We start from the raw sequence: 21,444 nt of genomic DNA on the forward strand, positions 1-21,444 counted from the left end.
TTGGAGGGAAACCATAGCTGCACCTGCATTTATCCTGTAAATTTTAATATTTAACCTGAAGGAGCAATGGGATTCACGTAACCCGCACATTATTATTCTGCTTCTCTTTATTTTTCTTCGCCGTGTATAAGATCATGAAGGTAACAAGTTGTAGATAGACATCGCTCTGATAATTTCGAGTTGTACGATGCTATTCGTGAAAATTTTCAGAAACCAATAGACGAATTATTAAATATTACAAAGAAATTTTATTTTAAATATAATTCAGCTAATGTAAATAAAAAATTACTGAACGTACATTGTACTTTGTTATTAGATCGTTTTATTTCATATTTTGATATATAACCAATCATCGTAGTTTCTGATATGTATTTACATACGACGTAAGACCACTACTACTGATATTCATTAGAAGCCGGGGTTATTTGAAGAATTATGTCAATGTGTTTCTTTCATTTCGTTAAAAGTAATTTACATTTTAGTTAAATGTATTCATAAATTGTAAAAATATAAGATTCCGAATGCATCCCTAATCCCCGCGTTCGTCGGGGAGTCTTTTTACAGGTTTGAAACGACTCACAATTTTATGTGTTTACAAACTGTTGCCATGAAATATTTGGCGGTATTTTTCTGAGATAAACGAAATGATTTTCTCATTCATAAAAGTAATGTGACATTTTTTTTTAGGGGTAAATATATAAAAAAGGCCTCAAAATGATGCATAGAAGAGGAGGAAAACGAATACGCATGGATGATCCAGTTCCTCCAGAATATGAGGCACCAATGACTCCAATGACTCCTATAAATGATAATTCAGCCGAAGCTAATGAACCTTATTCCAATTATGCACCGTACAGTCAAGCACCGCAGACACCTATACATAATCCAACGTATGCACAGTTTCAAAAATTTATCTATTAACACATTTGTTACTGCTGTCTGAGGAAACAATGGTTCTCCACATTTAAAATAAAAATTTTTATAACTTTTTTGTAATATTACACATGTACCAAGATACATAGTATTGAAAAATACTATCTAGTGTCATAAATAGTGCACTGTGGATAGCTCTTACGGCATCTGTGTATGACAATTGGTAGCAAATATGTTAAAGATAATTTTAGATATAGATATAGTCATATTTCAATAAACTGATATATATTTATTTTTATTTAGCCCTGAACATTATTCATCTGAGAGTTATAGCTCTCCCGGTACATCACAACAGCAATACCAAGAACAAACAGGGGGTTTTGAAACTCAAACTCAGTTCGAACAACCTATGACACCAGCAACTCCAACTAATATGAGGATTACAAGAAATACACGTGCCAGATTACGTGGTATGGCTGAAAATAATATTATTTCTTTAGTAATTTTGTTTGATAATTGTCTTTGTGTGAAGGTGGTCCAATACAACAACCAAAATATAAAGAAATAGATACGGATTACATTCCTACTACCAGTGGCAGAGGAAGGGGAGGAGGAGGACGTGGTCGTGGAAAAAGAACACATCATTCACATAGTTTGGAAGATGAAGCAAGCCTTTATTATGTCATCAGAAACAATCGATCTTCTTTAACGGTATGTTACATGCTCCTTTTTACAAATTATTTATTTATTTATTTAATTACATATTAATACTGCTATATTTGCAGGCTATTGTTGATGATTGGATAGAAAAATACAAAAGTAATAGAGAAAATGCACTTCTCATGTTAATGCAGTTTTTTATCAATGCAAGTGGCTGTAAAGGACGTATTACATCTGAAATGCAAGCAACAATGGAGCATGTAGCGATAATTCGTAAAATGACTGAAGAATTTGATGAGGTATAGTAATGATTATCTTTGCAAATAAAGTTTCCTTGCTTAATTAATTGTAACTTGTAATACAGGAAAGTGGGGAGTATCCTTTAATAATGACTGGACAACAGTGGAAAAAATTTAGAGCAAATTTCTGTGAGTTTGTACAAATATTGGTTCGGCAGTGTCAGTATTCAATAATTTATGATCAGTTTTTAATGGACAATGTAATTTCATTGTTAACTGGTCTTTCTGACTCGCAAGTACGAGCTTTCAGACATACGGCTACTCTTGCAGGTAAATTATTTTGGTATAATTAAGAATGATATTTTGTACAATAAAAATATAATATTGTTAATAATATTATTTCTAGCTATGAAACTTATGACAGCATTAGTAGATGTTGCTTTAACCGTATCAATAAATTTGGATAATACACAGCGACAATACGAAGCCGAAAGACAAAAAGCAAGAGAAAAGCGAGCTGCCGATAGACTGGAATCATTAATGGCGAAACGAAAAGAACTTGAGGAGAACATGGACGAAATCAAAAATATGCTTACATATATGTTTAAATCCGTGTTCGTACATCGTTACAGAGACACATTGCCAGAAATACGTGCAATTTGTATGGCAGAAATTGGTGTTTGGATGAAAAAATTTCATCAAAATTTTTTAGATGACTCTTATTTAAAATATATAGGTTAATATAATATTAATACACGAACTTTTATGCTATACGGTATTTACATATATTTGCTGTAATTTTATAGGTTGGACATTACATGACAAGGTTGGTGAAGTTCGATTAAAGTGCCTTCAAGCTTTGCAACCGTTGTATGCTTCGGAAGAATTAAAGACTAAACTTGAACTCTTCACAAGTAAATTCAAAGATAGAATTGTTGCAATGACATTAGATAAAGAGTACGATGTAGCAGTACAAGCTGTTAAACTTGTTATCTCGATTTTAAAGCATCACAGAGAAATCCTTACCGATAAAGATTGTGAACATGTTTACGAACTTGTTTATTCGTCTCATCGTGCTGTTGCACAGGCAGCGGGTGAATTTTTAAACGAACGTCTATTTCGTCCGGACGATGAAGCAGTGGCAGGCGTGAAAACTAAACGAGGAAAGAAACGTCTGCCAAATACTCCACTGATTCGAGATCTTGTTTTATTCTTTATCGAATCGGAGCTGCATGAACATGGAGCCTATTTGGTAGATTCTTTAATTGAAACAAATCAAATGATGAAGGATTGGGAATGCATGACAGATCTATTGTTAGAAGAGGCTGGACCTGAAGAAGAAGCTTTAGATAATCAAAAAGAAACGTCTTTAATAGAATTAATGGTCTGTTGTATAAAACAAGCTGCTACAGGTAAATCATTTTTTTATATTCATTTTTATATAACTGCATTGCAAATGTAAACCATCAATTGTAATTCTGAAATTAGGAGAAGCGCCAGTAGGTAGAGGACCAACCAGAAAGATATTGTCAGCAAAAGAAATGAAACAAGTTCATGACGACAAACAGCGGTTAACAGAGCATTTTATACAAACGTTACCTCTTTTACTTGATAAATATAGAGCAGATCCAGAAAAGCTTGCAAATTTACTTGCAATTCCTCAATACTTCGATTTGGATATTTACACTAAGTCTCGACAAGAGCAAAATTTAGATTCGTTGTTGAATAAAATTCATACGATTGTGAAAAAGATGCATGATACGGAGGTATTAGATACAGCCGCAAAAACATTAGAACACATGTGTATAGAGGGGCATGCCATTTTTACCAGGTTAAGTTTCACGACATAATTTCTTAAAAGAAAAGAGACATTTAATTATTAGTATGTTTTAATGCAGGTGTGACGTGGCACGTTCAACATTAATTGATTCTATTGTAAATAAATATAAGGAAGCTATTGATGAGTATAGAAATTTAATAGAAGGTGACGAAGAACCTGACGAAGACGAAATTTTCAATGTTGTACAATCTCTGAAAAAAGTTTCAATATTTTACTCCTGTCACAATATGAACCCATGGGGGATATGGGATTCTTTGTACAAGGATATTGAAGATGCTAAAGATCCAGCTAGGTATGAATATTCTGATTTCAATATACATTTCACAAAAAGAATGAAGTGGCAAGAAATTATATCTTGTTCCAGGTGTTTACCATATGAAGCAGTTAAGTATTGTATAAGTGCATGCTTTTTTGCAATTTTATGGGGACAGAATCATCTTATGGAAGCTGCTGATTCTGGAAATCGAGGAGAAGACGAATGTCGACAATTGAAAGAGCGCTTGCACTCTTTTATGGGATCTATGCGTCATTTTGTTAGCGGAGATGTAAATGGCACTGTAAGTATCATTTTACTGTTATTTTTTTTTTCTAAAGATCTTTCTATGTTTAATACGTGTTATCTGTTGTAGCCTTCTCCTCCAATTTTACGGGAAGAAGCTTACAATACAATTTGTGACTTGTTAGTAGTATTTTGCAATCAGCTGACAACACATTCTAATCCGTTAATGCATCAATTAGTGTATGAACCTGATCAAGCAATGCAGAATATGCTGAATCGGTTCATCCAAGAATATGTATTTTTTGAAGAAGAAGATGGTATGTTATCGATAATATGTATTTTCTTTAAAAAGAAAATATTCATGTATACTAATATACTATGTATTTGTAGATGAACACGATGAACATTCAAAAATTGAAGAGTTGCACAAAAGAAGAAATTTTCTAGCTGGTTATTGTAAGTTAATTGTATATAATATGATACCTACAAAGGCGGCAGCAGATGTGTTCAAACATTATGTAAAATATTATAACGATTACGGTGATATTATTAAAACCACATTAGGAAAAGCTAGAGATATCAATAAAACAAATTGTGCTTTAACAATGCAACACAGTTTGAACATATTGTATAATGAAATAGTAGCAGAAAAAGGCCGAGTGAACAGAAATAGTGAAGAGTTTACTGCCATTAAGGTTTGTTTCCATTGATCTATTTTACAAATAAAATTTAGTTCTATGTCATTAACATTAAATTATACTCTTTAGGAACTTGCGAAACGATTTGCTTTATCATTTGGATTAGACGCTGTAAAAAATCGCGAAGCAATAACTGCTTTACATCGAGCTGGTGTTCTTTTTGCAATCACACCGCCAGATGGTATCGAGCAAGATCCTACTGGACCACCACCGAATTTATCTTTTCTTGAAATCTTATCCGAATTTACGAATAAGCTTCTTAAACAAGATAAACGAGTTGTGTGAGTATACCTTTCATTTCTGTATTACATTAATATCATTTGTACTTTATTATAAAGGTCTTTGTATTACAGATTAAATTTCCTCGATAGAAGATTACAAGCTGGAATGCCGTCCTCCCGCGGTGAGGATTGGCAGCCATTGCTTTTATACAGAAACAGTTTGTTACATGGCGAAACAGATCAAGTACCAGTAACGAGTAAACGAGCATACACGAGACGTAAAAAGGATCATTTAGCCGGTAGGTTAATGAATACATAATTACAAATAAAATGTTTATATATATTTATGTTAATACATCTTTTTATTTTATCTTAATTTGTCATTTGTACATTTTGTAGAAGAAGAAGAAGCAGATGAGCCTGACGAAGGTTCTGATCATGAGTTTCCTGGGTGAGTTAGGTGTCCACAAAACTAATAGAGTAACATATTTTTTATATCTTATTAGTTAGAATAATTATAAAAGTAGAATATTTGCATATTTGCAAGTAATGGCTATATATGTTTCTATAAAAATTTGTAACAAAATTAATCTATAATCTTAATATATATATAACACGCTTTGTTTGCTTTCAAAATATTATTATTTACGCTATGAATGATCAGCACTTTAAATAGTTATAGATTCGCAAATGTAGCTACTTTAATTTACACGCTTATGTAGTTGTTTTAATGCAGTGATGGGCATCAATGGACAGTAGCCTGTAGTTAAAGATGTTTTTAAACAGCTTTTCCTAGATTCTTTCAAGGTACTTCATCTTTGCTGACCTGATCTGTCCATCACTGCTTTAATGCACATGTAATGTGCATTTTTATTATTTTTAGTATTGGATTGTCATATGAATGAATGCTAAATCCGTATTATTCAATTATTTAATTACTAATAAACAATGTGTTTTTATTTGCTACATCTTTTACTGCTTCAAAGTATGCTTTATTATTATTAAAAGATTGTAAAACAGTCTTAATAATTTATTGAAAATATTCATTATATGATTTAAAAATAAAATAAATGTACTAATATTTTAATTTAAAGCTTACATGTATATAAATTAAAAAAATTTTGTTTAATTCTTGAAAATACTGCGGTTTCATTAGTTTTCTCATCTTGTACTTTATCGTTTGATACTGCATGCTTGTGCTTAATTTTATTAATAAATATATCCGTTATTATTGGCGATTTTACATAAATTCATAAATTTCTTGTGTTTGCATGGGTAGTAATCTTTTATGAATCGCTTGTTGCAGGCTACCTGATCGTTATTCAAGCTAAGAGTTAGAATTTTTAGCAAACTATATAATATATTCTATTCTAATAAGGGGCAAAAATTGTATAAGGAATTGATGAGGTCTATTTTTCTTGGTGCCTGTTTTCAATGTAATGTAAGGAATTATTGAGAATGCATATACATATACATATATACATATATACACGTATATGTATATATACGTATGTCATATTGTCAAACTAACAAATTAAATATTAAACGTATGTCCAAATACGTAAATATTGTACATGGAATTGATGAAATCTATTATTTATACCGCCTACTTTTTAAATAACTCACCTATAAGCTAGTATAAAAAACAGTAATATAAAAATATATATGATAATATTATGAAAATGATAATATTTTTGGAACACCTGACAAAAAAAAAAGTACATAGAGAACGATGTGTGTTCTATTGAGCCTAAGAATTTAAAACCAAGTAAGTTTAAAATATGTTGTATTCTGTTTATATATTGATAATATACAAATTGGTGATAGATATAATGAACATGTTATATTAATTCAAACAAGACCCTTTACTCCTGTAAGTTCCTAGATCCTGCTTATCAAAATTAAAAATCCACAGTAAATAAGTGACACCATTATTTTACGCAGCTTATTTTCACTCGTTAAAATTTGCAGGAAATGTAACAAACTTAACTCGATCTTTCTTGTTTTCAACGTCGGATTTTTTTAGTTCCCTCGTTTTTCTAACACGCCGTTCTCTATATAATCGCCACAATATTACAGAAATGTTTTTAGGTGTTTGGTTTGTTAATACCTGGATTGCTTCGGACATAATGACCAAGTGCATTGAATACGTATGTACATGAAGTGGAATTTTGTAATATATGCATATGTTCGTCTTACATGAAAAATACGTGTGAACAAATGAAGTTATTTAATATTAATTTTTGTCCCTTCTTTACTTATGAGAACTAGCTCCGATACATTTCCATCAATGAGAACTTTTTATTTCAGCAAACACAAGAAGAAACGAGGCGCAAGAAAACATCAGTGAGTAACATATACTCTATTCTCTAATATTCTCTATACATTTATTCGAAGAAATAATTTTGCAAAATATTTTGAAGACAGCGAATGAACTTATTTCACTTAATTTGTATCGAATAGGATTTTGATGCTTTGTAGTACCATTAGCTCGAATCTGTATTTCAGATTAGCCGTTAATAAAGTATCAATAAATCGTGGATCTAGGGCATCCGGATTTTATGAAACCAACGATACTACACAAATGCAGGCATCTCCAACGGCAATTATCGAAGATGCGTCTACCAGTCCTTCTCAAGACATAGATAATAAACTTAAAACATTACAAATCCAATCGAGGTCGTAAGTAGTTAAATTTCATTAATTGATACCACTTTTATGCACTCTAAAGTACTTAAAACAATTTGAATTTTTTAGACGACGAAGTCAGGATCATATGGAACCAAGAGAACTGAGAAGAACTTCCAGAAATTCTGGCCGTTACATAGAAGGACAGTACATGGTAAGTTGTAATAAATTTATCAGTAACGTTCAAATATTAAAACACATTCATCGTAGGAGTCCGATTCTGAGTAATGAAGTACAATAGAACAATAGTACATCCCAGATGGAGATACTCTAAAGGGAAGTGATTTGTGATATGTTTATAAGACATATTAGATCAAATAAGCTTTGGAATTTAATTAGTTACATGTACAATACGAAGTAGCTAAACCACTCGTTCATCGTCAAATTTCATGTTCATTTTTAACACGATTATTATAAAGTTTCTTTAAATTCATTTTTATAAAATATTATTTTTGTTATTCAGAGTCATATATATTTTCATTTGACTGTATTGTAATGTACATGCAAAAAGATATATTTCTTAATGTCAGGATTTTTATATCGATAAAATTTTTAAATATTATTGTTACTATAAAACTATTTAATTACTACTTAAATAAATAATTATAATGCATAAAAAATGTTTGTCTCACATCTGCTTATTTAAAATAATATTCTATTTGCAGATTGCATATTGATATCTTGTACTGTACAATTATAACTTCGCATAAAACTTGAATAGGTACTTATTTTTTACAATTACGATTTTCATCATTATTACACTTGCGGTAGCTTTTGCCTATCGTTTGCACCACGGTATTTACGAAAAATACTGCTTCTTCTACGGTCTTTTGGTGTAGCCACAGTATTCTGTAAAAAATAGTATTTATGTAATTAATCTTCATGCATAAATCTTCAAATAATACAAATAGCTTACCTCGTCTTGGCGTTTTGAAATGAACAAACTTCTTAATGTGCGTGGTGTCGTTGTTGCCCTTTCTTTATTTCTTTCTTTTAATATCCTTGAATTAGGGCTTTTCAACTCATTACCCTTAAATTTTTAAGTAAATAAATACATATTATATCTGTGTATTATATATGGAATAATTATTATTACTTACCTGTAATGATAATCTTCCACCATTTTTACTGGGCGTTGGAGGTCCAGGTTTTTTATATGACGTCTACAAGGAACAAGCAAAGATACACAGTATTAATCTAGAAGTGAAATTTGAATAAATTTGTTTTAACCACTTACTTGAGTTCTGTCCCTCTTTTTTACTTTCTGTTCAGGAAGCAAGCTTTGGCTTAAACTATCATTGAACATCTCATCTACTGAACCTGTCTATAATTAAATTAAAAATAAGAACATATATTTTTACATAAATATAATAATTATGTACAAAGTAAAAATGTACCAGTGATCACCATGAATATTTATAGCAAAAAATACCTACTTTAATTTCTTCTTCTGAAAACGGTAGAGGATGAAATTGCATTTCAGCTGGATAAGAAGACTTTAGATGTGGTTTGCAAAGAGCATTTCTTTTTTTCAAAATAGATAATCGATCAATATCCGTCTTCGATGAAGTGTTTCCATCTTTCATATCAGCTAGTAAATTGATATATATATTTAAAAAGAATGTATCAACATTTTTACTTCGCTTATTAACTTTTTAATTTACCTAAATAAACATTATCAAAAACTTCATCTTCATCTTCTGCATTAAATGCATTACCCAATGTTTGTATACTCCTAATACTACACCTTCTCTCATATGTTGTTTTCTCTTGTATCACTGCAATTTTATGTAAAATTTCTTCTTTATTGTCTCCTACTATATCTCTTCTTTCAAACCTAGAATTAAGTTTTACAAAATGTCTGCAACATATCTAAAGGAATAAATCAACTTCTGAATACTACCATAATAAAAACGATCTTACTTAGAACTTTTAAGCTCCATTAAGGAAAGAACTTTTTCATCTAAGTTTTGATATTTAGCTTTTAATGCATTTAATTCCCTTTGTAATTCTTCCTTTTCCTTTTGTAATTCTTCCTTTTCTCTTTGTAATGCTTCCTTCTCCTTTTGTTCACTTAAGAGCTTTTCTCCGATATCCCACATTTGTGTACTCATATTAGCAACGTGTGCTTTATATTTACTTAATTCATCTGCTTGTTTGCGACACTGTAATTCCATTTTTCTTTGAAGCGACTCCAACCTTTCTTGTATGCACTGTTCTTGCTCTCTATTTAGCTTTGCTATTTGCTCATTATATGCTGTTTTCTGCAATATGTTACAGAAATAAGCGAATCATAATGATTGCGAAAATAAAAGATATTAGTATGCCTACCATGTTCTGTTTAATTTCATCTAATTTAAGTTTATATTTGTCATAGATGTCTTTCAATTGATTATCGACGTCTTCTTTCTTTGGCCGGTTCATTAATTCATTTCTTTCTTCTTCTAACTTTAAGTTTTCTTTCTTCAGTTCCATTAGTTCTTTCTTCAAATCATCCGTTTCCTTTGACGATGATATTTTCAAGTCGTTCGTCCTGATCTTGAATTCTTCAATTTCAATTTCTAATTTTGCATTTTGTATTTGTACACTGTCTAACTTATGTTCTACATTGCGTTTATCTTCCATTAATTGATTAATCTGTAGGAGCAGCTTCTTCTCGTTTTCAGACTGGAATTTTGTCTCATCAGATTCAAACTCAGTTGCAAAGGAAGTAACAAAATTTGAAAAATTATGTATTTCCTCTTGAAATTCAGCAACATCTCTTTGTAATTGTATATGTTTGTGTAAGGCTGCCTCGGTTATAGCTTTTTCATCGCAAAATATATCTGAATTTTCAAATAGCTTTTTATTTCTTATTGGATCCAAATAAATATCTTTTAACTGGTGTTCAAGCCACACAAATTTGTTGCATAAAATAGTATGTAATGACTGTACATTTTGATAATGATTATTATACAATTTAAATAACGTATTTTCAAGATGTGCCTTTTTATCTTGTATACATTTCAGTTCATTGCACACAGATTTGTCCATTATAAAAATGCTATAAAATTTTGTTAACAATTTATCCCATCTTTGTTTCAATTCGCTTAGAGATGTATCCAATTCATTTCTTGATTTTGTAACATCTTCTAAAGAATTTTGTAATATATCCTTATGTTTAATAATATTATCTAAATGTTTTATATACTCTTCATGTTTTGTAGCATAACTATTTATAATTTCTTTTTGACTTTGCAAAGTTTTGCCTAAATTCGTATTTATATTGGACAAGCATAAAATTAGTTTGCGTGAAACAGCTACTTCATTAATGGAACTCTTTATAATTTTTAAAATATTCTCAGTTCCATCATCACTATCTGTACATGGTTCTTCATACATACTATCAGCAGAAAGATTTTCATTTTTCGGATCATTTTCTGCTATTACTGACTTTAAATCACTTATTGAATCCCTTAACTGCTCACAAACTTGAGCAATTTGTAATTTCTTTGCATCTTGTGTTCGACAGTATTCTTCGCTTATATTAAGTTTATTCTTTTCCCTCTTTAATGTATCTTGTAGTTCTTCTATTGTTTTCGTTTGTTTATATGATTGTATTTGTAGCTGGGAATTTGTACTTTGTAAATTCTGACATAATAACTTTTCATTTTCAAGTTGTTTGCGAAGTGTACTATTTGATTCACTAAATTCTTTCTGAAGTTGTTCTATTATTAAACATTTTTCTTTCAAAGCTTTTTCTTGCGTTGTTAAAACTGCATCTTGATTGCTTCTCACCTCTTGCAAGTTTGAAATTACTTCTTTCATCTTCTTTTCAGAAATAGTTGTGTTTGCTGTTAACTTCTCTAACTTGTTTTGTTCATGCTCCAGCATTTCTTGCTTTGATTTCATTTCCATACTTAATTGATCTAAACAATGCTGTTTTTCAAGCAGTTTTGTTTCTAAATTTCTTATCAAATCTTTCAACTTAGATTCTTCTTCCATTTTTAAACAAAGCACCTGTTCTTTTTCTGATTTTAAAGAAGTAATATCTGCTACTAAATTTTTAATTTTCCCGTCCTTACATTTTAATTCTTCTGAAATATTAGATACTTGCTGTTGAGATAATCTAAGTTCACCAGTTATTTTATTTAAATTTAATAACATTTCTTCATTTTCAGATTGTAGATTTTTTTGTTGTACTTCAAGTATTTCCTTTACTTCCTCAAGCTTTTCCAAGTTTTGTGTAGACTTGGTTAATTTGTCTTTAATATCTGTTAATTCTAATTTTAAACTATTTAATAGTTGTTCAGTTTTTGTTAAATCATTTTCTAAAGTGATATTTAAATTTTGACTATCTTTTAATTCTTTTTTATTATTAGTGAGTTCAAGTTCAAGTTCATTTCTGAGGCACTGCTCTTTAGTATAATTGGAATATAGTGTTTTGTAAGCATTTAAAATATTATTACCAGTATCTTTATGTTGCTTTTCACAGTCAATTAATTGATTTGATGTATGTTTCTTTATTGCATGAAATTCTGTTACAAGATTTTGAAGGTCACTTTTCAAAGTTCCCATGCAATTTTGAGAAAATTTTAATAATGAAATTTTCTTATTCATTTCTTCTTTACAAGTATACAAATCTTTTTCCAAACTTTGCTTTTGCACTTCGATTTTTTTTAAATGTACAATTTCTTCACAATGTTGTTTTACAACATTAGTAAGTTTATCGATTTCCTTTACATTTTGATTAATTGTTTCTTTTAGACTTGATATTTCTGTGATATTTTGTTCGTCTTTTTTCTTTAATTCAACTACCTGTGATTGAAAATCATGTATTTTTAATTTAGATTCCTCTAATAAATTATTAAGCGAACAAAGTTCCGTTTGGTTTGAGAGATATTCTTTATTAAATTTGTGTAATGATGTTTGAAGACATTCTATAAGTTGAGTAGTTGTTTTATTGTCTAAATTATTAACTTCATTACAAACAATTTGTGGGATATCAAGTATAATTTTCTTCAAATTTTTACTGTACAATTCAGCAGAAGTTTTGTATAAATTATTTTGATCTGTTAAATCTTCAATGTACTTGAGATTTTCATTTATTTGTGATTTAATTTCTGCGAGTTCAGCATTTAATTTTGTATTATGTACATTTTTATCATCTAGAGATTCTTTTAAAGTATTAATTTCTCCTCTTAAACTACTTATTTCGGTATTTAAATTATTTTTAGACTTCTCACTTTGTAATAAAGATTCCTTCTGAGAAGTACATACATTTTGTAAATTTTTATTTTCATCAATTAAAGATTCCTTTTCTTTTTGCAAGGATTCTATTTCTTCTTTTAATTTATTTACAGCGATATTTGATTTCATTTTTGTATCTTGTAATAATTGCGTTTTTTCTTCCAACAATTTCGTTGTATTTTTATAATCTAGAATCACAGAGTCTAATTCTTTGTTTAAGGCATCAAGTTGCGTTTTCAACGAAGCAGATTCTTCTTTTGCTTCTTGTAACTGAATATCAATTACAGAACTTAAAACTTCACTACTGTTCAAGGACGAGGAAGGTGATATTAGTGGTGCAATTCCATCAATTATTTCAAAACTATGATCTTGCGTGGTTGTTTTACTAAGCTCTTTCAGATGCATACGTAATTCTTCATTAGTCATTCTTAAGTTTGTCAGTTCTCTATCCTTAAGCTCCCCCAGCATTTGTGCATTTTCCAAAGATTGTTCACAGCTCTCTAATCTTTCTTTAAAATACGTACATTTCTTTTCCACGCACGACAATTTTTTTGTTAAGATATCATTTGACTCCTCAAGTTTATCGACTTCACTCTGCTTCTGCATCAATTGATCTTCTAAATAATCTATTTCCTTCTTATAATATTGTTCATGATCTACAGTATTTTTATTTTTTTTACAAGATTGTGGAGTGTTTTGTCTAAATCTATCTTCCTGCAAACCTTTTATTTCTGTAGCTTTTTCCTGTAACTTTTGCTGCAGACTTTGTACTTTATTTTGTTGAATTTTTAGATCTTCCTGTAAATCAGACTTTTCAAATCTTTCTACTTCTAATTGACTCTTCAGTTTCCTTAGTTCATAATTTCTTTCATTCAATAGTTTATTGATATGTGCAGACCGTGCAGCAGGAGAGTTAAAGAAGTCTTTAAGAGCTCTTGTCTTTGGTGTTACAGGTGTGTCTGGTACATTATCCTCTAATTCATTGATTATTTCCTTGAGCGTGTCTCTATTTATACCTTTTCCATAAGGAATAATCATCTCAAGAAATGCTTTGATCTTCAGTTGAGTTTCATGTTGAAGTTTCATGCACATTGGTTGATAAAACATTGGTTCTTGAGATACGTGTAATAAAAATAAGGATGCAATGTATACATGTTCTTTGTCTCCCAAATCATTATAATCAATTTTAAATTCAGGATATTCATCTGCATAAAACAGAAAAAGCATTGTACCACATATTGATATAAAACACATATAATAAGCAAACAAGTTATACTAAATATCTCAGATTTAAATGATCAAATTTTGCCAGTAAAAAGTTTATTCTTAAGATACCTTGTATACATATCTACATACCTTGTAAGAATTGTCTAATAATGGTTTTTGTATCTAAAATGTCTTCAGCACCTTTCCATTTACTGTGAAGTGAAAATAATACATATAACATACTTTCAAAAAGCAATAAATAAAGAGTTATGTTGTTACTTACAATAAACTTATTAACTTTTGATAAAATTTTCCATCGTCTAATTCTTTTAAATTATTAACTTGCGTTTCCAGTACATCTAAACAATTCAGCTGTAAATATTAAAGTTGTTTGTATTACATTTCGGTACATATTACAATTAAAATATTATATAATACACAAAGACTTGGAAGTCTTTTATGACCACAGTAAAAATTGTCATACACCATAAGTGACAAATATATTTAATATAATATAAATAAAAATTTGTGTCTATTCGTTGTAACTAAATAATCACGTTAAATAACATGCATTAATTTTACACATATACGATATTATTATTTACCCATTCCAATATAATTTCAGTCCATAATCTCATGATTTAAAAACACAAATACTTTATTATTCTTAGGAGAACGATAATACATAGAATTTATACAAAGCTTTTCCGTTATATACTTCCAACGTTCTATAGAGGAGACGTTCAATTTCAAATAATTACTGCTCCCTTCACGTAACAGGAAATCCTTGATCATAAACATAATATAAACTTCCCTATGTTCTGCTTTAAATCACTAGGTGTTGCTGTGCTTCAGTGAAAAAATAGGGTTACGAACGAGTGGTTTTCGTCCATTCAGCGCACGTAGTTACAATTTTCTAATCTAGAATATGTATATGTAGCACTTCATTATTTTGTATACGTCCCAGATTGTAAGTTTTTCTCAGTACTCGTATATATTGTACACAATGTATATGATAAAATGAAAAAGTACAAGTAACAGGGTGTCTTCCTAGTTCAGTCGAGCAGCGGGAACGTACGCGAAGTTGCTTTGTCAGATCACTGTCACATAAAATGTTCTAACACTTTGTAGTCATAAGGTAGGTACAGATTACATTGCAATGTTCTGTTGTACTAGTGTAGTGATTATTTGTAAATATCATGCACTGAACAGTTTTTAATTTTTTTATACAAGATATTTATAATTACATTACATGTAACTTTACATAAAATAATTTCATTTATTTGTATACTATTTTCTATGAGTTTGGGATGGACTTACAAAATACACAAGTACAGAATATAAATTTTATTTTTAAGGTTTACTTTTTTTGTAATACACATTTAAGCACATATACAGGAGTTTAAATTTTTTGTTTTAGTGATATGAGTAATTTAGTATTTGGAGTTGGCATAGGACTGTTTGTTATTTTGATTCTTTGGGCCATAGCTCTATTGATATTTGTTATATCACTAAGAGTTGAAAAGAAAATTGGTATTATTGCTATATTAATTGTTGGCGTATGTACAATAATTTTAATCGCTTTGCCAAAAACATCGGAGAAATCTAATACCACAGGAAAGAAGGTACATAAATTCCATCACAAAGATTTGATATATATTTATACAACAGCTGCATAATATCTATTTTAATCTGTTTTTATAGATATATGATCACTTGTTTATCTGGCGTATTATATTACTTGTATTGTTGTCTATATCTTCTGTCATTGGTCTAGTAGGATATTTTAAATTTACATTGACAGAACCAATAAGACCTGTTCGAATATCTAATTGGGTTTTTTAAAGATTTATTGTAAGTATTTTCTATTATAATTTTATATATATGTGAAGGTAAATCCAACAATGAAGCAAACATATTAATTTTTATTTATTTATATTGTCTTACAGAAGCCATTAATAAAACATGAAGACTTCTTACTAATTAAATGCTGCAACTGAACAAAACTGTATAATTCTGCTCAACACTATTTTATTTTATGATATATAGTATTTACAATACAAAATGTTGCGCAATACTAGTAAACTTCCAACAGCTCTGGTCAGGCATATTTCTTCATCTTATCAAAAGAATAAACAATTTGAAATAACTAGTAATAGTGAATTTGTTAGCAAAGTAATGAACAGTTCTGTACCGGTTATTGTAAATTTTCATGCTGATTGGTGTGACCCTTGTAAAATATTGACACCAAAACTAATAGAACTTATAGGACCAATGGATAAACTAGATCTTGCTATTGTGAATCTAGAATTAAATCCAGAATTAGTAGATATATTTGAAGTAAAAGCTGTGCCAGCTATTACAGTAATTTCAAGTGGATTAGTTGTTGATAAGTTTGTAGGCATGATTAGTATAGATATTATAGAAAATTTAATACAGAAACTTACTACGAATTCCACAAATTCTGAAAAAGATAAAAGACCAAATGGAACGTGAATATTTTAAATATTGTAAAAAAAAAAATTGTTAGAGCAATTAATTAAAAATACTTTTATTGTATTATGCTATACAATTCTTATTCTCTTAACTTTAATGAGTAAATAACAATATTAAAACAAATATTTTATTAAAAGTTAAACTTTTAAAATGCAACTTATATATTAAATCGTGAAAATAAATTCAAGTTATAATAGATGTATTTGCTATTATAAGTTATATTTAAGATTCAACATTTTGTGTTCCTCATTAATATTGGGATGAAACAAGATTGTAATTTCAGAAAAGATAACATATTTATTATTTATCATTTTTTTTTTTTAATAATAACTTGTTAGTTATTTTACAAACTCTTAATAATGTATTATATGTAATAGTAATATTATAACATGATTATAAAATGATTTTTTTAAACTGATTGTATGTTACATAGTACAATATGTTATAATAATTAATATTAACGGCCTTTTTTTATTTCACGAAATCGTCACACTAGCTGTATTTATTAAACTAATCCTAATGTTAAAACTGAAGTATATTTCAAGGAACTTACTTTCTTTGCATAATTGCTATCACTACTTAAATATTTCTTAGTAGAATACAGTTAATAAGATTAATTTATTTCATTTCAATAAAATTCATTCGAAGCACATTATGCAACAAAGTTAACAATGGCTTATTATTAAACAATGAACGTAAATCTAAGATGATAAAACGTGACTGATGTAGGAATTATGGACAAATTGTTAATTTAATCTAGCTTCTACTTCAGGTTTATTTCAACTTATGAAACAATTTTGTACAATTTACGTATGAAATTGTTGCCGATTACACATAGTAGGCCTAAAACTTAATAAAAGTGATTTAATCCATGTACTCCCTGGTAAAAGAGGTTTTTTATCCCTTGGCAGCAAGCGATACATAAATGTATACCAACAATTAAAAGACTAGCTATAATCTTTTTTATCAGTCAAGTGCTTTCGAGAGACACCATGATAAGGCAATGCTGTGATTCCTTGATTACTTGCAAAACCTTTTATTCTTATGTGAAATATATTGTAACTCTTGTTGAAACAAAATTTTAACAAAAAGTATTTTGTTTTTGCAAGCAACCTTGTTTTCTTAATAATAACCAGTATACATGTTTCAAATTTGAATAACATATGCAATTAAATAAGTAAATTGAGAAGTAATTCATGTAAATATATACAAAATTAGGAAAAGATGTTCAATAAGTCTTTTAAAAGAAAAAATGATAATAAATTTATTTTTATTCTTCGGATAAATGTGGGTGTATTTACACGAAGTAATGTTCAATGTAATATTAATTTCTTTTTAGTGAAAATTATAACGGAATACATACTACATGTAAACACACCAACACGATTATCCTAATTTTCATACAATAAACGCATACAAACAAAATTTAAGATATATATATAACATTGCTATTAGTGCACCGATATGTTCTGTAGAGGCGATTTTATGGCCCCACAAAATTACATGTTCAGTAAATACATTTGGACGCTTTAATGTTGCAGAAATGTTGCGCATATTTACAACTTATCTATATCAAGTAGTTTAAAAAAAATGTAACAAAATGTAGAAAAACACGAATGATATTATATACAAATTTTCACTAATGTTACTTGTTGTTATTGGGCATGTTCAATAACAGTAACACAAATATCTTTCTTCCTTAACAAACAATGCAATTCACGAACATTTATAACAATCGCTATTCTTATACGTTATTATATTTCTCAGAATTATATGTTTTATACAATTATAAATTATAAAAAACATATAATAATTGAAATATGAACAATGTAAATCAGTAGAATCTGAACATACCCAATCATGAACTTTATATCGATAAAAATAATTTAGCTTATTAACAACAAGTAACACCTAGATTCTGTTATTACTAAATCATCTAATAGTTATATGATACATAGTATGATACAACATGATACAATTTACTTTGTGATTAGTCTTCACAGTAAATATGTATGAATAATCCTTGGATTATAATAGATAAAATATTAACTAATTTTTTATGTAAGGTTTTAAAATTCATGTTTGTTCCAAACATTTCAAGGAAATTGCATCTATTAAATATTATTGTAATGGAAGGAAAATGAGAGAAAAACGAAAAACTAGGGAAAAAATCCGGTAAATGAAAATCTTAGAAAAATTGTATAACGTAGAGTATTTTGTGGTTGTATATATACATGTGTGTATGTAGAATTAGGAAACTAGTCTTTAAAATTCGTCGATTTTCATTATGTACAATTTTAAGAATAATCATTTACGATAGAACTTTATCATTTTGTAACTGGAATGAATTTTTTAAATTTTTAACGCATTTCTATTAATTCTATTTCGTAGTGCGTGATTCAAAAAAAGACTGTATGAAAATCGTTATGTGTATTACTATAAAGGATTCAAAAATACTTCATCACACTTCTGCCCCCAAATTTCGTACACCTTGCTCTGCTATCGGAACATATTTATCGTCAATTTTGACAAGTAAGATTACTTTATCTACGTGAGACCGCCGATTAGGATCACGATGATTAGGGGACCAACAATGAACAACGCATCCTTCCATACCTCTTTCAGGTACCCAATGTTGCCATCCAGATCTACCGCCTTGTTGCCTCATCCTTTCGTCTGGCCAAATTACGTCTATGCGACGACCCAAATTAATAGCATCGTACACTTGATTAGGATCTATGATCTAAATAATAAAAGCAAATTATTTTTAATAATAATGTCAATTAGTCTGCCTTATTTTCTACTTACCCGTACTCTTTGTAAGACTTCCTCTTTCTCTAATTTACTGGTGAAACTTGTCTCGCTTTTAGTTTCAGTTTTAATATCGCTGTTACTAAGAAGACCAGCTAAACTAGCAAGTGTTGAGCTTGTAGGTTTACCAACCGAAGCCAGCGATCCTCTGTTTCCACCTAGAGATCCTGTATTTGTTCTTCCCAAAGAACCACGTCCAGTTGATCCACCAATTTGACATCCAGAATCTATGGACTGTGAGCCGGATGTATGGTGACCTGACTGACTGTAGCCTATTGTTAACAATTTTATTATATATACATTGTAAAACAATTATATTGATATAATGACTGTACGTACCTAAATGAATATTGTATGTAGTCATTGCATATACTCCATCGTTACCAAAACCTCCATCATCTTGAGATCCTGTGCCTCCGGAAGAACAACCTTGACCACATCTTCTTCTAACTCTGTAAATAAGACTTTTAATGATAACAGACTTTTTAATATTGGGCAGATTTTGTTATATGGTTATTACTTGTATGATATGAGTAGACATACCTTTGCCACAATTTCAAAATGTTAGTCTTGATTATTCCAAGACTCAAAGGTCCTCCAATTATTGAACATAACTGTTCATTAGTTTCTGCGTAACTAGTTGTCAGCGGCGAAACGTAAATTGGATAACCAATCGGTTGATCGCAAGAACTATTTATTATATTTCTAAGAGCTTGTTTTGCATTCTGTATAGAGCCTCGCTCCGGGTTTCTATTCCTCAAATATATTAATTCTTGTTGCTGTCCAGCCCACAAACCACGGACACATTCGCGATTCATTTTAATTACACGGAAACTTAAAAAACGTTTATTAAGCATTATTACTTTATATTCGTCGATGCCGTCATCAAGTGCATGTCTGTAAATCAAGAATTATGATAATGTTGTGACAATATTTGTGAGAAAATTATAATATAAAATTACCTAAGAGCTAGAAGGCTAGGGGCGCCGTTCAGAACTGCATTTCTCCAGAGCGGATCTGCTTCATGACTGATCACAAGATTCTTGTCGTGACTGTCTATAGCTTCATAAAGAGCAGACAGCTCAACATACAGTTCTGGACTCATAAAATGATCCTGATGTAACTTTAACGCCATTCTTACTCCTTTTGCTACGACACTTCTTAACAGATCGACATCGAGTAACACCCATTCGTCTCGAACCGATGTTATTCGAAAATCTCCTGGATAAAATAAATTTTTAATATTAATATTATTGTTAGGTTAGGTTATATTAAGGTAATATTAATATTAATATTAATTGTACCTTTAAATAGAGCATGCAATCCATACAGAAAAAATTCCACGTTCGAAACAGTATTGTTAGACACTGCTCCTAAAACACGTCTCCCCAAAAGGCTCAATGCGAGACATAAAGACACTAGCCGTGAATTTCTTGACTTATCTAATGTCTGAAACAAATAACTGAATATGAATATCAGTGTAATTAATAAATACATGCAATAAATATTTAAGTCAATACCTTATCATGTTTAGTAACACAATACTGTATCCAATCTAAATAAACGTTGCAGAAACTGCTTCTTGTAATTCCGCTAGCACGAAAGTCAAAGTCCTCGTGAATGCTCATATTAAACACAGGATCCAAGTCAACGAAATTTTTTTTAAGAGTTACACTAAGTGCATCCGCAATTTCAGAATTCTCTAGCCAATACTTTAATTTTGGTGATTTGACGGTATAGAAAACAATGCTTTTTACGTAGTAAGTAACTAGTACTTTGCGAAATTCAAACACTTGAAGCATAGAAACCGCTGAATTGTCAGAGATCGAGTATCCTTCTAGAACATATTTGGAGCTAGCAAGCTCCCAAGCTAGCCAGCGCTGTCTGAAGGCTGCGTTCACACTCAACACATTAGAAAAATGTCCCATTTCGCAGCAACAACAGTTGTTGTTATCTTCAATTCCTTCGGATATTGCTTCCACCT

The 21,444-nt window shown here is 29.7% G+C and overlaps 5 protein-coding genes across 15 annotated transcripts in view; 3 read left to right on the top strand and 2 right to left on the bottom strand.

The window, feature by feature from the left end:
- SA1 (stromal antigen) lies at window positions 1-21,064 on the top strand. 8 transcript variants are annotated; one of them, XM_012279131.2, is made up of 20 exons: window positions 390-564; window positions 688-890; window positions 1,177-1,343; window positions 1,406-1,584; window positions 1,659-1,832; window positions 1,898-2,102; window positions 2,179-2,508; window positions 2,579-3,184; window positions 3,261-3,603; window positions 3,671-3,904; window positions 3,977-4,169; window positions 4,242-4,428; window positions 4,502-4,806; window positions 4,879-5,090; window positions 5,163-5,329; window positions 5,430-5,481; window positions 7,341-7,376; window positions 7,539-7,712; window positions 7,788-7,872; window positions 7,929-9,312. In XM_012279131.2, exons 2-20 carry the CDS (start codon window positions 715-717, stop codon window positions 7,944-7,946), a joined length of 3,843 nt encoding a protein of 1,280 aa, XP_012134521.1. In that variant the 5' UTR covers window positions 390-564; window positions 688-714; the 3' UTR covers window positions 7,947-9,312. The 8 variants fall into 8 exon arrangements, with proteins under 8 accessions (XP_076393245.1, XP_076393244.1, XP_076393247.1 ...); XM_076537130.1 differs by lacking the exon at window positions 390-564 and adding an exon at window positions 1-140 and having other exon boundaries at window positions 3,671-4,169; XM_076537129.1 differs by having other exon boundaries at window positions 324-466; window positions 3,671-4,169.
- Window positions 8,357-14,909, bottom strand: mud (mushroom body defect). The gene is made up of 11 exons (XM_012279138.2): window positions 14,759-14,909; window positions 14,437-14,525; window positions 14,304-14,365; window positions 10,050-14,152; window positions 9,642-9,982; window positions 9,383-9,555; window positions 9,155-9,309; window positions 8,956-9,042; window positions 8,819-8,881; window positions 8,635-8,748; window positions 8,357-8,567 (listed from the first exon to the last, which is right to left on the bottom strand). The coding sequence occupies exons 1-11, from the start codon at window positions 14,789-14,791 to the stop codon at window positions 8,475-8,477; spliced, it is 5,313 nt and encodes a 1,770-aa protein (XP_012134528.2). The 5' UTR covers window positions 14,792-14,909; the 3' UTR covers window positions 8,357-8,474.
- On the top strand, window positions 15,329-16,253 carry LOC105661766 (transmembrane protein 218). The gene is made up of 4 exons (XM_012279140.2): window positions 15,329-15,484; window positions 15,574-15,778; window positions 15,858-16,007; window positions 16,103-16,253. Exons 1-3 carry the CDS (start codon window positions 15,453-15,455, stop codon window positions 15,996-15,998), a joined length of 378 nt encoding a protein of 125 aa, XP_012134530.1. The 5' UTR covers window positions 15,329-15,452; the 3' UTR covers window positions 15,999-16,007; window positions 16,103-16,253.
- pcx (pecanex) overlaps window positions 16,103-21,444 on the bottom strand; it is a 12,087-nt gene continuing 6,745 nt past the window's right edge. For 2 of the 4 annotated variants that reach the window (XM_012279142.2, XM_012279145.2), the window contains 7 exons: window positions 20,981-21,442; window positions 20,765-20,909; window positions 20,423-20,681; window positions 20,004-20,357; window positions 19,800-19,924; window positions 19,458-19,732; window positions 16,103-19,392 (listed from right to left, as the gene is read on the bottom strand). In XM_012279142.2, coding sequence (XP_012134532.1) covers window positions 19,111-19,392; window positions 19,458-19,732; window positions 19,800-19,924; window positions 20,004-20,357; window positions 20,423-20,681; window positions 20,765-20,909; window positions 20,981-21,442 — 1,902 coding nt within the window. In that variant the 3' untranslated portion in view covers window positions 16,103-19,110. The remainder of the gene's footprint in view (window positions 19,393-19,457; window positions 19,733-19,799; window positions 19,925-20,003; window positions 20,358-20,422; window positions 20,682-20,764; window positions 20,910-20,980; window positions 21,443-21,444) is intronic. The other 2 variants (XM_012279146.2, XM_012279144.2) reach the window with 1 other exon arrangement.
- Window positions 16,218-21,064, top strand: LOC100876270 (thioredoxin C-1). Its single transcript, XM_076537143.1, has one exon. It carries the CDS (start codon window positions 16,218-16,220, stop codon window positions 16,647-16,649), a length of 432 nt encoding a protein of 143 aa, XP_076393258.1. The 3' UTR covers window positions 16,650-21,064.

Source organism: Megachile rotundata, chromosome 11 (genome assembly GCF_050947335.1).
Source record: "Megachile rotundata isolate GNS110a chromosome 11, iyMegRotu1, whole genome shotgun sequence".
NCBI lineage: Eukaryota > Metazoa > Arthropoda > Insecta > Hymenoptera > Megachilidae > Megachile > Megachile rotundata.